This window comes from Barbatula barbatula (genome assembly GCF_947034865.1).
Source record: "Barbatula barbatula genome assembly, chromosome: 21".
In the NCBI taxonomy this organism is placed as follows: domain Eukaryota; kingdom Metazoa; phylum Chordata; class Actinopteri; order Cypriniformes; family Nemacheilidae; genus Barbatula; species Barbatula barbatula.
In genome coordinates, this window is record NC_136784.1 from 2,000,584 (window position 1) to 2,016,511 (window position 15,928).

General features: G+C 38.0%; 1 protein-coding gene across 2 annotated transcripts in view; it reads right to left on the bottom strand.

The window, feature by feature from the left end:
* Positions 1 to 15,928, bottom strand: part of trappc9 (trafficking protein particle complex subunit 9) — a 146,262-nt gene that overhangs the window by 126,604 nt on the left and 3,730 nt on the right. The window contains exons 5-9 of one of the 2 annotated variants that reach the window (XM_079485642.1): positions 15,069 to 15,095; positions 13,502 to 13,623; positions 11,962 to 12,087; positions 10,201 to 10,417; positions 6,316 to 6,459 (exon numbers count right to left, since the gene is read on the bottom strand). In XM_079485642.1, coding sequence (XP_079341768.1) covers positions 6,316 to 6,459; positions 10,201 to 10,417; positions 11,962 to 12,087; positions 13,502 to 13,623; positions 15,069 to 15,095 — 636 coding nt within the window. The remainder of the gene's footprint in view (positions 1 to 6,315; positions 6,460 to 10,200; positions 10,418 to 11,961; positions 12,088 to 13,501; positions 13,624 to 15,068; positions 15,096 to 15,928) is intronic. The other variant, XM_079485643.1, reaches the window with a different exon arrangement.

A 15,928-nucleotide genomic window follows, 5' to 3' on the forward strand; every position in this document is an offset into this window, starting at 1 on the left:
AAGACTTTAAGACGGTGTATGTGATATGTTCGGTAAGCCATTTTATTTATATATATATATATATATATATAAGTTAGGTTGTGCGATTTTTTTATTAAGAGTGAAATGTGTTTGTTTAAACCCTTGTGGTACGTTTCTATAATAAAAGACAACGAAGCCCAGTCAAACTTGCTAGCATAACGTCAGCCACCAATTAACTTAACGATATAGATTTGTGACGGTGACGCTTTGATAACTGATATATCAAATGGTTCTTTGTTTGATTTGAAATACTGAAACATATAAGTTAATACACTTAATTACACTTGTGCAATCGTGTATTTCTGTGGTAAAGTACATGGCAGCCACTTCTGTGATCATTATTGAAAAGGCAACTTATTTCTTATTTTACCAGTGAGGTATACATATTCGAAGAAGTGGCCTAATCGGTTTTCTTTGAGAGAAAGCACATGGCAGCTCCTTGCTTCTTAACTTAAGACCCCGTGGGTTAACGTTAGCTTTACAAGGGCAATCTTTGTCGGTGTCCCAGTTAATTAGCAATATTTTCAGGATAATGTTCTCAAGGCATGATGTTAAGTTTTATTTCGAATAACATTGTAAGAATTACCATCTGAATTATAATGTAATTTACTTTTTTTGCACAGACTTAGTTAAACTTAATATTTTCAACTTTTGCTGTTACAGGTAACATGAGACAAGGACATGTGGAAATGTAAGTATTGCATTTTTCACACAGCAAAAAGAGAGGAACTTCTCAAACATTGTCGTTTGAAACATGGTGGTCATCAAAACACTGTACCTTTTCCATGCCTACACAATGACTGTCTTTGTATGTTCAACTCCATCAGTAGTTTAAAAGTTCATCTGGCAAAAATTCATACAAAAACACGATGGGGACTCGATCGGGAAATAGCACCGCTTACATTTAATACATTTACATTAATTACATTTGATGATAAACCTTTGATTCCTGATCACGATACTATATTTATACCTGTTTTTTATTAGGTGTCTGATCATCGCAATACTATCCTTGATGTGCCAGTGGGGATTTTATTTGAGGACACTGATCTTCAGCCCCCCAACTCCTTGCATCTGACTTCTTCGATTGGAATAATTCTTGAAGGCCAAGTGGTGATGGACAAAATGCAGGACCTCCCACGGGCAATCTGTCTGCTCTTTGGTCGGATTTATGCTCTAGACCTGAATTACCCCGAATCACTCCACAACACGTTTGATTTCATCCAGCGTGTTCTAATGTCAATGGGACAAAATGCTCTCAAGCCTAAAGTGCAGTCTCTGGCAAACCAGCTTTTTCTTAAGAAACGTCACTGTGAAACACCACCCTTTATTTTGTTTTATTCCCCCTTGAGTTCTACAATTGGAGTTCAATACAACCTGGGATATTGTTACAATTGTACAGATCTTTAGTGTGGTTACGACCCAGTAATATTTATATTACAGTATAGTTTGTACTGTAATATTGTGACATAAGGGCTAAAGACAATGTTCGGTGACAATGTGCCTTGTTTGCACAAATATTTAATGGTGAAATGTAGTTGTTATGTTTAGCCTACATGTTCAGTGCATAAAAAATCGTTAGATGTGTGAAGTGTTGTACAGTTGATGTACTGCTAATTTTGTTGTCACCACCTTTGCAGTGTTGGTGTGACCCGTTTCCATTACAGTAGTATTTTACTGTATTTTCATTAATAGACATTTTGTCAATAAAAATTCAAAGATTAAATATGCTGTTAATTGTTTTATTTCAGTTCGCTATGCACAAAGGTTCAAAAATAAGAACAACATTTGCATGTTGAGTTAACTTAAATATATAACTACACTTGAAATTATTACCAAGTTAAGTGAACTAAAAAATTTAAGTACATTATATGAGCACCAACTTTGGTGAACTCAATGATTTGAGTATAGTCTACAAAACTGGCAAGTTAAATGAACTTAAATATGCTAGTTTTAGGAGACTCCATTAGTCAATTAAATTGAGGCAACGAGTTTACTCAATCAATTTAGTTCAGTCAACTTATTAGGGTTTTCAGTGTACTGTTACTAAATAAAAATAGCCCCATCTTATATTGAAGGAAAGAAAGCTCACGACATCTTTAAACCTGAAGAGCTAACCTATTTCACTTTCTCAGACAATCATTTTCTTCATTCTGGACGCTATTGAAAAGCATTTCATCTGAGAAAGACACACTAAGAGAAGAAAAAAAAAATGTGACTAAAGCCATCACAAACGATGAGCTCTGACAGACGCGAGGACTGCTGACTGATAGAAGCGCTGATGATCATCATAGAAACGCTGAATAATTCATCAGCCACACAGAAAGGGGGCGCTGAAGCCAACTGCAGTGAAATTACTCATCACACACCAGAAAACTACAAACACATGCTGCGTCGACAAATGTGCCACAATCCTCAACCTGAGAGGACAAATAATGTGTGATAAATTGAGAGCCAGAGAGGAAAACGTTAAACGGACAACTGACTCAGAAAATTGCTGTTTATAGCCGTTCAGTGAGGAGGAAAAGATCGCCCGTTCCTACGGTCCATCGCTGAGGTCCACAAAATGTCGTCCCACTCTTTTGAATGCAGTTGTTTCTATGGAAACTGTCAGCGTTCTAGAAAAGCAAAGGCCAGTAAGAAACAAATTATGATGTTTATGTCCCGTTTCTTCTGTTAAGTCAAAAACACATCAAGATGCGTATATATGATCAAATTAGGAGTCAAATAAGTGGAACAGAACGTATAGAGGAAACACACCCTTATATTTTAAAATATGAAAAAGAAACTGTCATTAAAATAAAATCAGACTTTATTAATGGGTCAGTTCACACATAAATTAATAATAGCACACACTCAGGGAAACATATTTCCTTTTTGTGTGAACTGTTCCTTTAAGAGGTCAAGTCAGTATCACAAAAGCTACGGGGTATAAGCAAAAAATGCTTGTCTTGGCAAAAAAACTTAAAAAAAAGGATTATCCACGTTTCCGTCAAGTCTCTCTCTCTCCCCCGAGACCTGCTCATAAAATTTCAGGGACATGACAAGATGGTCCTAAAAATAGTTGCATCTTCTTTTGATTCTGACATGAAAAGGGACATCGGCCATCTACCACAGGTGTAAATGAAAGTATCCTCTGCTGAATTCAAATTCCACAGAGTCCCGGCAGGTAAAGTCTAGTCGGACACATCCATTCACAAAACGTGCTACTAACTTCTAAATAAAACTCCATTAACACCGCAGACATGCGAGGCGAGCTGAAAATAAAACTCAATGCAATTTACACCTCTCATTCTGTGAGAACTTCGCAAGTGCGTTCCTCCGCTCGGCGCCAGCTTTCTAAATGAAGCTCTTATTTGGCATTCTTGATCTCCTCAAAAATAGCAGTCAACACATACTTCAAATAGCTTATTTCACACCGCCCCGGGCAGACGGCACAACCCCTGCTGACATGTGAGCGTTGGCAAATGAAACGCGACAAAGCGCTAATTAACCGGCCCGGCTCGATGCACTATTACATATTACTCCGTTCTCTACTCAATTTATGTTTCTTTCTTGTTTGGGTTCTCAATGTTTTCTTAGGGATCCTAAGAGACGAAATGATAAAAGTTTGTCTGAATTCTTCCATCAGAGTTTCTACTAAACATAACTTTTAGACTTCAAGGCTTCTTCTAAACTTCCACTTTTAAATCATTTACAAAAGGAACAAAAACATGCAAATAAGAAAGTCATTTTTGTCAAACTTTCTTTCTTCCGCAGAACACAAAAGAAGATATTTCGAAGAATGTTCTGGACCCCATGGACTTGCATTGGTTTTGTGTCCATACAATAGAAGTGAGTGGGTGCCGGCGCTGTTCTGTTACATACAATCTTCTTTTGTGTTCTGCGGTAGAAAGAAAATCATACAGGTTTGAAATGACAAGAGGGTGAGTAAATAATGACAACATTTTTATTTTTGGGTGAACTATCAATTTAAAGATGGTCACAGGTGTATAATCTACAATCGCACCTTCCCGTTTCTCCCTCCTCCGATAAACGTCTCTATTTTTCTCTCTCTTCTATCACGTCTGTATATGTTTCAACACCTCTGTCTCTCTCTGAATTAATTAGAGTTGAATACAAGCATCCTCCTGTGACACGTGACTGGGTTCTTCAAAGCCCTGGCTTAAACAAAACAGAACCCAAAGAGACGGTACATCATGTGCCGTTCAAAAAAAAAACCTCTAAGTGGCACATTTATCCTGCTCTGCGATCCCATCAAGAGCTTGAGATTGACATTAAACACTGATCACTGTCAAGCCGACCTGTTTAAAGCAGACGACACCATTTCTCAAAGCGCCAAGGCCGTTCCTAACAAGCCCAGTAAACAGATAATCATTATGCAAGAGTTTAAACCAGACTCAGATCTCACTGTAATGTGTGCTTTCTAAAAAAAGAGGATTTATTTTAGCGATAAACAGGCAAAACAACTGGAAGCCGACCTGAAACAAAGCAGCGAGTACTTTACCTCACAGATGGCACAGGTTTTATTTCTCTTTTCAATCAAATATCAATCATGTGAACAGCGGGGAGGCTGTCGGTCATGTAAATGAACAAACAGGCATTTCTGTAAGGCCGACAGCAATGGAGATTTTGAGTACCTTATTGGTTTTATAAAACGGTTACCACACAATACTGATATAAGAGCCAAAATAATATGCATAAATACAACTTTCAAGAAGTAAAATCCCTTACAGAATACAGAAATTAATATTATGATAAAATCCTAAGATTCCTAAATCCTTTATAAGTATTGTTCATTGTTAGTTAATGTTAACTAATTTTTTTAACTAATGTAGATGTTAGATTATTTTCAACCCAGCGTTGGGTCAAAAAAGGACAAACCCAGCCGATTGAAATAACCGGGAGAATGTTTATATTTGACCCAACAATGGGTTAAAACAACCCATCATAGGTTAAACTACAACCAAGTGGTTGGATTCGTCCCTTTTTGACCCAATCCTGGGTTAAATCATTTACATTTCAGCACTTATTGTGTTACCAAACATTTTATCGTCACCGCTTAACATTGTTTTTACAGATTCAATTTAATTACATTTTATTTATACAGTGCTTTTTACAATGTTGCATTGTTCCAAAGCAGCTTTACAGGAAGAAAACTAAAGAAAAACTAGAATACAGTTCAGTACAAGAATGAGTAAGACCATTCAAATAAAAGCAATGTTAATGGAATTTACAAAACCTAGAGCTAATCTAATACCAGCAGTCTCCCGGTAAGCAAGAAAATACTGCCCAGTGGCGAGGAACCAAACTCCAATTATGAATAAATTGAGAGAAAATCCAATCAACCAATCCTCAGGAGAAACCAATCTCAGCTGGGGGGACCTGTCCTCCTCTGACATGTTCCAGCTGCACTCAATAACTTTAAGTAAAAGATATAGAACGCAATTTTCCTGAACAGGTGTCATTATAACTTAAGAAACTTAAATGCCGGATATTTTCCACTCAGAGATATAACCTCCGATGCTTTCAGCGTCTCCAGATAAGCAGGTTTATCCATTAAGAACCCGAGAAGGATCGCACAGCTCTTTAAAGAAAATAAAAATGATTTGTTTGCCTCCCGAAGGAGTGAGGAATGTAGAAATGGATTTTATCAGAACACAGGGAGGCATTGTTACTCCGACACGGTGTTGAAAACACGCTTCGACCAATCCCAGAGCTCAGCCGAGGGAACCCTGGATTTGTTCTGTCTGGAAGGAAATGATAAGCCTGACGGGCCGCAATACCCCTGAGCTGCAGACCCACTCGTGTGTGTGTGTTTGTGTGTGTGAGACAGACAGGATTACAGCACAACTCTGTAGGGACAGGACACTGTGAAGTGGGCCGCGGATGAACAACTCAAAAAGAACATCAATCACTTTTCAAACACACTGAAGCTTTCGGGAAAATCACATATACCTACAAGCAAACGCATACACGCATGCATGCACACACTTAACCTGTGTTGAGGAGTGACTAACCTAATGAACCGATGGGACCAACAGAACCACAGCTGTTTTAAAGCTTTATGCCACAGTGGCTTTAGAGTATCATATATATTTTTTTGTGTGTAAAACCCGGAAACGAGTTAGCATTTTAGCCCTTCCGGCTCTATCGCCGAATGGAGTCTATGGGATCTTACAAAAGTCTATGAGGAAAAATGCATTGGCTTGCGGGTGAGGTAAGCAGTGCGGCGCTAACTTCTAAGTAGGCCTACACTGCGATGCTCTATTAAAAGTGAATTGCGTGTCTTACCCTGGTCGGACAAGAAGTCCAGCATGGTCTGCAGTAAGAAGGAGAGATGTCTGACAGACAGTCCTGGGTTCCCCATCCGTCGAGATGCATAAACCAGCTCGTGAAGTAACCGCAACTGTACAGCCGCCCATCCACGATGAGTCCCTACAACACAGAGATCCAAAAATCAATGCAATACAAAACAGCTTGTGACGGATTAAAATAGTTAACATCAGCATTTGAGTTTCCTGATTCACAAAAGCTGTTTTTCAATCAAAGTCAGTTGAAGAGATTATATGCAAAAGCATTTTATCAGTGAAGTCTGCTTATAATATCAGTCAAGATCAAACACCTTGTCGTTGTCCCTTATTTTGAAAGAAAGTTTAGTTCATTCCTATAAAATAGGAATTTTAATTTCTGTTCAATATTTTGTTTGTGTAGCTATTTTAATGAAACAAGATATGAGCTCTGATGGCTAATGCAAGTCTCACTGTGATATAGGGCGGTGCAATTAATCATTATTGTAAATTGTGGCTTCCAATGATAACAAAAACAAAATCGTTGAGGTGAAATTATTATTATTATGCAGCATTCCCTTTTGCAAAGATAAAAAAGCTCCACTGCCGTATAAGTTATTCATTATATTCTTTAGTTATTTATTTTTGTTATTTTGTTGCAAAAGTCAGTGAGTAATCATGTTAAAGAATCTTGAGCTCAATATCGGACCAAATAAATTATTTTTGTCATAATCGAGCAGCCTTGCTGGGACGTTACTAGAGAGAGAGAGAGAGAGAGAGAGAGAGAGAGAGGTGAGAGAGAGGAGGTGACATTGATAACTGCTGATCTTGAAGAATGTGAGAGTCACTCTGGAATGATGGTGTGGATTTATCACACCACACCGTTTCATTTTTGCTCTTTCACACTCAATTGATGTAAATCCACACTAAGACTCATGGGAGAAAGCATGTCTGCAAAGAGAAACAGAAACGGCAGCGCTTCACAAAAGTACTGACAAAAAAACTCATCCTGCGCTGCCCGAGCTATCAACACCAACTTAAAATTGATTATAAAGACCTCAAAACAGTTAAAATACACTCTACTCAGGAAACAACCTGAGCCACATCTAAAGAACAAAAGGGGTGAAAGGTTTTTACCTAGACCAATACATTGCATACGTCTTATCTTCGAAGAATATTTAGTTTGATCAAATTTATAAAAGAGAGAAACAGCTGTACGATTTTTTCCGGAAAAACACGAGCTGCTAGAGGTGGGACTATGGAACTACAGCACGAGCAAGCAACACATCATCACATGAATCCCTTCGTGTTTTGTGCATTATGCACATACATGCCGATAGCCAACAAAACACAGACGTATGACTTAGGTTGACTTACCTCGAGCAGTTCTGATGTCACAGGGATCAAGAATTATAAAGGATCAAATGTATCAAGTACAGAAATACTACTTCATAAGTCCAACTCGTTTTGGACTTGTTGACCATGTTAAGCGTGAGACAGCACGTTTAACAGTATAAAGAAATCAGAATGCATGACAGAGCATGATACCCCATCTTTAATCTTCGTTTTCCCTGTGATACGAGGACACATCTATTTCTGTCTCACGCTGCCCTACACATGATATTCTACCTTATTCTATTTGTATTTGTATTGAAATGAAACCTCGGAGGAGTGCTGCTATCGATTCCTACATAAACAAAAACAACCGCAGGCATTTGATCAATGTTCTTGCAGGAACGCACAAATTCTCCAGTACAAAGAGTTCATATTTAAAAGATGTGGCAAGCAGTTATTTAGCTGATATTATTATCAAAAGTGACATTACAGTAATTACAGGGTAAAGCCCACCGGAGTCACTTAAGATTATGTGTCTCGCACAAGGGCAACAACGGTGATGGATCACACCACATGGTCTACAACCTCCACAAACCATACATCTTATCTTCTCATTCTCATGTAAGATTAAAAACACTCAGATGGTGAGTCAAACGTCATTAAGGTCAAAGCTAAACGTTCAGTCATGGTGTGGGGTCTACAACCGCTCTGTGATCGGGTCATTGTGAGACTCCGGGGACCGGCTTACGCTCCTCGGGGGCCTGCCGAGGTTCTTTCTGTGCTTTCTGTGTGTTAACTGAAATCTCTGAATCCCTGCACACACTGGTCGAGCTCAACCCAATCAATCACAGTCTGATGATAAATTCTCTCTCACTGTGTGTAATTGAGAGTTGAGCAAGAGAACTCCCAGGCCAATTAAAAACCTATTTTCTCTCTCTCTCTCTCTCTCTCTCTCTCTCTCTGCAATCTCTGGTGTCTGTACTGACTTCAATTCTCTTGTCTCTAGGCCGCCTTAGCCACACCTGGGGCCGGTTGCATAAACAAAGCCATGGTTTCAAGTCAGTGTCTGAGAATTAATCTGGCTAATTAAAGTCGGTGACGAAAGACTGCATAAAGACACTAAACAACTTCAAATAAAATGGCCGACAGTTGGCATGAATACAATGCTGCCAAATCAACTCACAAAAACACATTTTTTGTGATTACAGCGCAAATAATCATAAAACAAGGCTTGGACTATAGTGATTGTGAACATTAATAGTGTAAATCGGTCAGTTTCACAAACCATCGAAGACGTACACAAAATAAATCTCCAGCATTTTCATAAGACTTCCAGTGAATTTTATTGGTCATTGAAACCGTATACATAGTAAATAACGAATAAGCGTGAGGAAAAGATGCAAAATGTGAATCCGGCTTAAAACTGTTTTATGTAAGCGACCCCGGGTATTCGAACCTGGCATTTGAACACGGTATTTTGCATAAGCTGCAGCATTTGAGGCATCGTTCGCAAACGGGATGATAATAATAATATCAGCATACCATGGTCCTGGTGGAAAAAATCTGATATTGATGCAATATAAATTATTTTAACTTTACGCTACATCCATAAAATGCATTGCTTATGTTGTCTTCACGGAACGTTCAAGGTTTTCTGTCTCTTTAAAGCATGCAGACATACATCAACTTTAGTACTTATTGCAGAATGATGATTTTCCTGACTGTAATTTCAATGCGCTATTTCTATTATTTTGATATCATTTGTGCCAAATACTGTAATCTTACTGTTTTGCAACAACGCACAAAGCTATAGAAACTATGCTATCGAAAAAACTAAATTGAATTTCTCTCAGGCTAAAGCTGTAAGTCCTTATCATTCCACACATGTGCATGTGTGCCAGACAGAATATCGAAAGGTTTTCAAATGAAGAATACGGTTAAAAACCCTGAAGATTCTGACATCAAAGCTCAGGGTCAGACCTTCTCTCTGCGCAGTTTTACAACACAATGAGCAAACAGAATATCTATCACCCTCGTGATGAGCCCTTCAAAACACAGGGCTTTTCTAAAAGCACACAAAGACGACAAGGTTACTTCTACGTCGCCTGGTGCGATTACAAATAAACGCAGCCTATTTAAAGCCGAGTTATAAAAAGAAAGCCATCAATTTATATTCAGCTCCTGTTTTTTACGACGGTTGACTTTGAAACGAATGACTGAGAAACAGGTTGAGGCAGGAGGGCGAACATGAAATGAAACCCATTAATGGCACGCATTCATAAAACCAACAGCAGTCATATAACAACAGTATAAGATGAAAGTTCACGTCCATCATACATCATGTATGCATAACATCTCTGTTTGACTTGAATACACATCACGTCTTTGTCTACCGTCCATAGGGCAGCTCGCGAGACGGAGAACACCTTTGATTGTGCAATAGATCAACAATGTGTTTTTGAAACCGACACTAAAGCACTGGTTTTCTGATGACTGATTTTACACCTACTTATTTACTTACTCAAAACTCACATAAAAAGAGGTTTTGTGTTACCTTTGCTGAAGTCTTTCGGGTCCAGAGAGAGGCTGTACCCCGGTAGGGTCTCCAGCAGGAGTTTGTAACAGGCCTTCCAGCCTGGCTCCGGGATGGTGGGAGCCACACACTGCATGGCAGCGACCCGTTTGAAGAAAGCTGATTTTCTGTGGAAGCCGATGAGCTCGTAGAGCTCCGAGAGGATGCTGTAGCGCTGGATCTTCTCTTCTTCTGACAGCTGAACAAATACAAACACAGGATAAAAGATGTTAAAGGTTAAATCTGGAAATTAAAGGTCCAGTGTAGGAAATTAAGCAGCATCTAGGGGTGAGGTTGTGAATTGCAACCAAGAGCTCCCTCCACCCCTCTCTTTCGAAGCACTACGGTGGTTGACACAGAACTAAGTTGTCGTCTTGTTTCCGCTTCTTTGCCGAAGGAGATAACGTTCGAACAAAACGTGCTCTGTAGAGCAGTTTGCCGTTTAGGTCTACTGTAGAAACAACCCGCGGTGTATGCAGATAGAAAAAGATCATTCAACATAACGCTTCATTATGTTAGATCTTTATAAGCCTCTGAAGACATAGTTCTGTATATTATATTGCATTTCTGTCAATCGATCCTCCAAAAAATGACACACTGGACCTTCAACACTGTGTCACATATGGCACTGTATGTTAATATTGCTTTTAATCTTATAGTTCAACTAATACCCAAAAGACACTACGTCGGTTACGATTTGTGTTGTGTTTGTTCATAGACAGTTTATTTTCTGTAAAACTGCTTTGCCACCATGTAAACTATGAATTACTTTTATTTCAACCAAAACATAATAAAAAAGTTTAAATATTAATTAAAGCCACGATATGAATATTTGGAGCGCTAGATGGTGCACTTTCAAAACAATAAAAAAAGGCAAAGCTAAATGATGTTATGTAGGAGAGTGGAATTATGGGACGTGACGTTTTCACCATACAGAGGCGTTTGGAGATTGCCCATCATGTTCACGGACGAGGTAATGAATGAATTTTATTTGATGTCATCGTAATGAATTAGCTTGCAAGAAACGTGGAATGTAATACTACGTCAGCCGGCGAATGATAATGGACTTTGTCAATTGATTTGGTAGCGTAATGCTACACAGTTTTACATTAAAACTGTCATTTAAAAAACGTTTGAAAAGTAAACTACTTTTATGCTTTTTTTTTAGTTTTCTTTACTTGCTGAACAGTAATCGTAATCCACAATAACAGAACCACAGATGCTGTGTCCCAGATGCTGTATAACCACTTTCGCATTTGCATGTTGCCGTAGTTTCTCCAAGCGGAAACTGAGGATATTGCGAAGCAGCGGATATTTAGTTAGTGATATGCGACAAATACAAGGCAGACAAGGGACGGGCCATTATTTTAAATAGGAACATTTGGGATAATTATTCAAGTACACAACCGCATAAAATACATCACACTGTGTAAGTGAGTTTTGTATATTTCATAAAAAAAATATTTCATATTGTAGCTTTAAACAAAACATGTAACTAATGTATATGACATTATGACAATGTAAAATGTCTTTAAAGTATACCATCTGGTTAAAAAATTGGTGTGAACCTCACAAGAATAACCCACAAGAGATCATCAATTACCAAGAATAACTGCGTTCTTGATCAAGGCCCTTAAGTCTGGTCCGTACTGTATGTCAATTGGGATAAAAGCACCTGCTATCGACATCTCACTATGCTGGACGGCGCAGATCTAAAGTTAAGCGGTTAGTGAGAGTGCTCACCTGGCCCAGGTTGATGTAAACAGCATTCTGCAGGAACTCGGATGCCTCCATGGACCGTTTCTGAATAGCCAAAACTCTGACAGCTTTAATACAAGCTTCCAGCTCGATCACTCCAGAGCTCTTATACTAAGAGAGGAAAGGAGAAAGATTCAGCATACATTTATTCACATAACACTCTAACGTAAAACCTACGGGACAGTGTGTGTCGACCCAATGCTGCTATACATTTGATCCTGATCTAGATCAGCCTGTTCAACGCAAATGCTCAAACCACATAAGCGCTCTGTCTGACGAACAGATAGAAATTTATATCGGCTATATGTACTTGCAACATTTATCAATATCATTATAGGAAATGTAACCACTTTGGATGGCATACTAATTGCTGGTTCAATGCTGGAACAACTTCCTGTTTCATTAAACGAACGTTTAAACAAAATACAACCAACAGAATATGTATTACAGATTTAAAATGTTTAACAAATATCTTAAAGACTTCATTATATATGTAAGATAAAAAATGTAATAATAAATAAATACTGAAACTGAAAGTGCTCATGGACCTTGTGAAGTGGTCTATAACTATGCTGCTATACAAGTTTTGGCTTTCCTGATGTTTTAGGTAAAAATACAAAGACAGTAAAGACTCACACAGTGTCTACACCGCACCGCATTCAGTGTGGACAAAATGTAAAATTATAAGGAGTTCCAATGCGTTCTAATGTCGCCTTGCACCGCTTCCAGTATAGACATGGTGTAATAGTTCAAGTGACCTTTTATATCTCATGTATAAACATCTGTCTATATAGAGATGTAGCTCGTTTGGTAGAGCATTGTGTTTGCGGCACAATAGTCACGATTCATGGGAACACACATACGGCTAAAATGTTTACCTTGAATGCACCATAAGTGGCTTTGGATAAAAGCGTCTGCCAAATAATAATGTAACGTAAAAAAATCTAATGATATGCCATCAAATCTATTACAAAAAAATCCAGGCTCAGCAGCAACCACCGCCAAGAAGAGCCTCAAATCTTTTCATTTACAAGTCTGTAGTGTCCCCTTGTGGCCAGTGACAGAACCGCTGATGTGGCAGAATGAAGCATTTTAGATAAATGACACTGAAATGAGATCCATTCATAAGCGTGTAGTGAAAGGCTTTCCATTACAAACGCCACACGCAGGGAAATAAAATCAGAAATACCTGGCTTATTATGATAAATAACAAGAAAACTGGAGTCTGGACCTGCACAACGTCTCTGAGAGCCAGACACATTACTTTTAGTTCGTAACAGAAACTTGAGTTTGTAGACAAAGCATTCGACAACAAGAGGTCATGGATAAAAGTGATTTTACAGAACTTAAACAGAAGTAGAAATACCTTTGTACAAATAAAAAAATCAAAGATATGATGCTTGACAGATAGAATTACTGCATGTGTGCTATTAAGACAAAGCAACGCATTCAGCCACAGAAGCAACACAAAGCCTTGTAATAAAACAATTGACATTATTTTATAACCTAAAAAAGTGTAAGTTACCTTGCTGTAGTTTGAGATGGCCTCCTTGTATTTATCGATGATGTCCTCTTGACTTAAACAGTTCTTGGCTCGGCCGATCTCCGCGCTCGTGTCCGCACTGATCCCATTGGTCGTCAGGGCACCTGGACAGGAAACAGAGACGGTGACATTTCCTCGAAGAATCTTGAATGTAACTAAAATAAAGTTAAAAGACCTTGCATCATGGCATTCTGACGTGTACGAATGCAATGCAAAAGAGCTGTAAATAAACATGTCAAACTCATGAGTTTATTTTTCAACTGAAGGGTGAGTCATGCTTTACCAAACACTTAGACAATCTCTCCAGAAAAGACAAACAACCACACACGACGCTTATTAAAGATGACAAGAAAATACATTTGATTCCATTAACTTTCTGAATACATTTTCCTTGTTGTGCATGACTCACCAGAGCATGTTATTCTAAAGAAAGAGTCTCATCAAACCTTCTCTTCCTCTGAAATGACTTTTAATTACATTAATCTTTAACAATATTACCTAACCGTGGATGTAAGTAGTCATTTCATTCCCAATCGGATGAAACCAATCAAAACCCCATCAAATCATGACAGGGTTAATGTTAAAAATAATGCTTCGAAATAGCACTTGGGAGATCTGTATGTCTGCCAAAGAGCTGCTGGAATAACTCTGTAACCTGCGCTACAGTGACAGGAACTCAATTACAAACGAATTTGTGTATAAAGATCCTGTCTTTAAAATTGGACATTTGCTAAGAGTGAATGACCATGTTTCAGGTTTATACCAAGACTCGACAGGTTACACTGCCCTCTGGTGGTAGAGCAGATTAAGGGGTCGTTACAAGTCAAATGGCTAAAACTTTTTCAGGAATAAATGCTTAAATAAAAGTCAAGGGGTGTACAGTATATGACAGCATCATTGTTTCTTCTTTTCCACAGATCGATCCAATATTTGAATCTGTAGACTTAAGCAATACTTGCTGCATTACATGCCAAGCTTGTCTTGTGGTATCTTGATAAGGCCTTAAATAGTACAATGCCAGAAATATGATGTGACTTCATGTCCAATCTGTTGAACTGTGCACATTTTCAAAACCAAATATAGGTCACCTTCCATACAACAGATATTTCTTGTATTCAATCATGTTGTTTTTTTAGACTTAACAACAGGGTTGAAAGATCCACAAGAGCTCCGTAAAGCAGTCAAACAGTGATGAGACGTTCCCGATGAGGAAGGAGAATCACAAACCGATTGGATCAGAAAAATGACTTGAAAAACCCAATCAAAGTGTAACGAGAGTATCTTTGCAGAGGATTGTTTAATAGAGGTTCGACGAATCAGTCCAACAGTCATTAAGTCTGATAATTGCTTCTGTCCGCGTGAATCTGAGCAGAGGATCAGGCAGAAAAAACAAACAGCCCATCTAATGATTGCAAGAAAGAAACGCAAGGCACCCAAACACCTGTACGCATGCTCAAACACAACAAAATAACTAAAACTACGAGACAAACACACACACACACCCGGGAGGGTAAAAGCCATATCTAGAGCTACATGCGCTTTACTGTACCTGGATCAATGAGAACTTCCTGTGCGCCTGAAGACAGACAGATAAACGGAGAGAGAGAGACAGATACTGGTTGACTATTAGGCACGGGCTGCAGTGTTAGTACAGCACATATCAGAGCTCATAATGTCTGTTGATTATCTTAACATCCCTTTATTATGATAAAGCGTCAGTAAGCGATTTGTTGTGGCAGACATGCAGTAAATAAATGAGGGATAAAACTGAAACAGGAAGTGCTATCTGGACCAGTGCTGTTTACATCCTTCTAAATGGTCTACACAGTGGCCCGAAAAAATTATCAAATGTAAAAACGTATTTATGTCACTGTCAGTTGATATAAATAAATAAAACCATGTGGCGTCTGCCAGCAAATGACCATTTCTAACTTCTGATTTAAACCAATTTGGTGTCAAAGTGGTTTTAGAAGAGACTCAAATTAGAGATAATTCGTTTTTTTTGTAAATAAAATAATAATTTGTGGTGTCAAATTGATAAATCTTGATTATTTGATTCCAAAATAAATGTTTGTGTTTATATAATATATTTAAATATGTGTGTGTGTGTGGCGTTACTGGCATGTATATTTATATGTATATAAACACACAAACATATAGAATACATTTAAGTACAGAATATATTTAAGAAATAAAAGTTTTATATTTATATTTATATTTATATATATATATATGTATACGTAATGTGAAAGATATTGAAATGTAAATATATAACATTTTTGTAAATATTTGTTATTATTGTGTAATCGATTCATCGCAATTGATTAATTTAACAGCACTAATAATAATTTATGTCTCTGGTTTAGACTGAATGTTTCTGCTGCTGTCTGTGGAGGAGAGAGGATGATT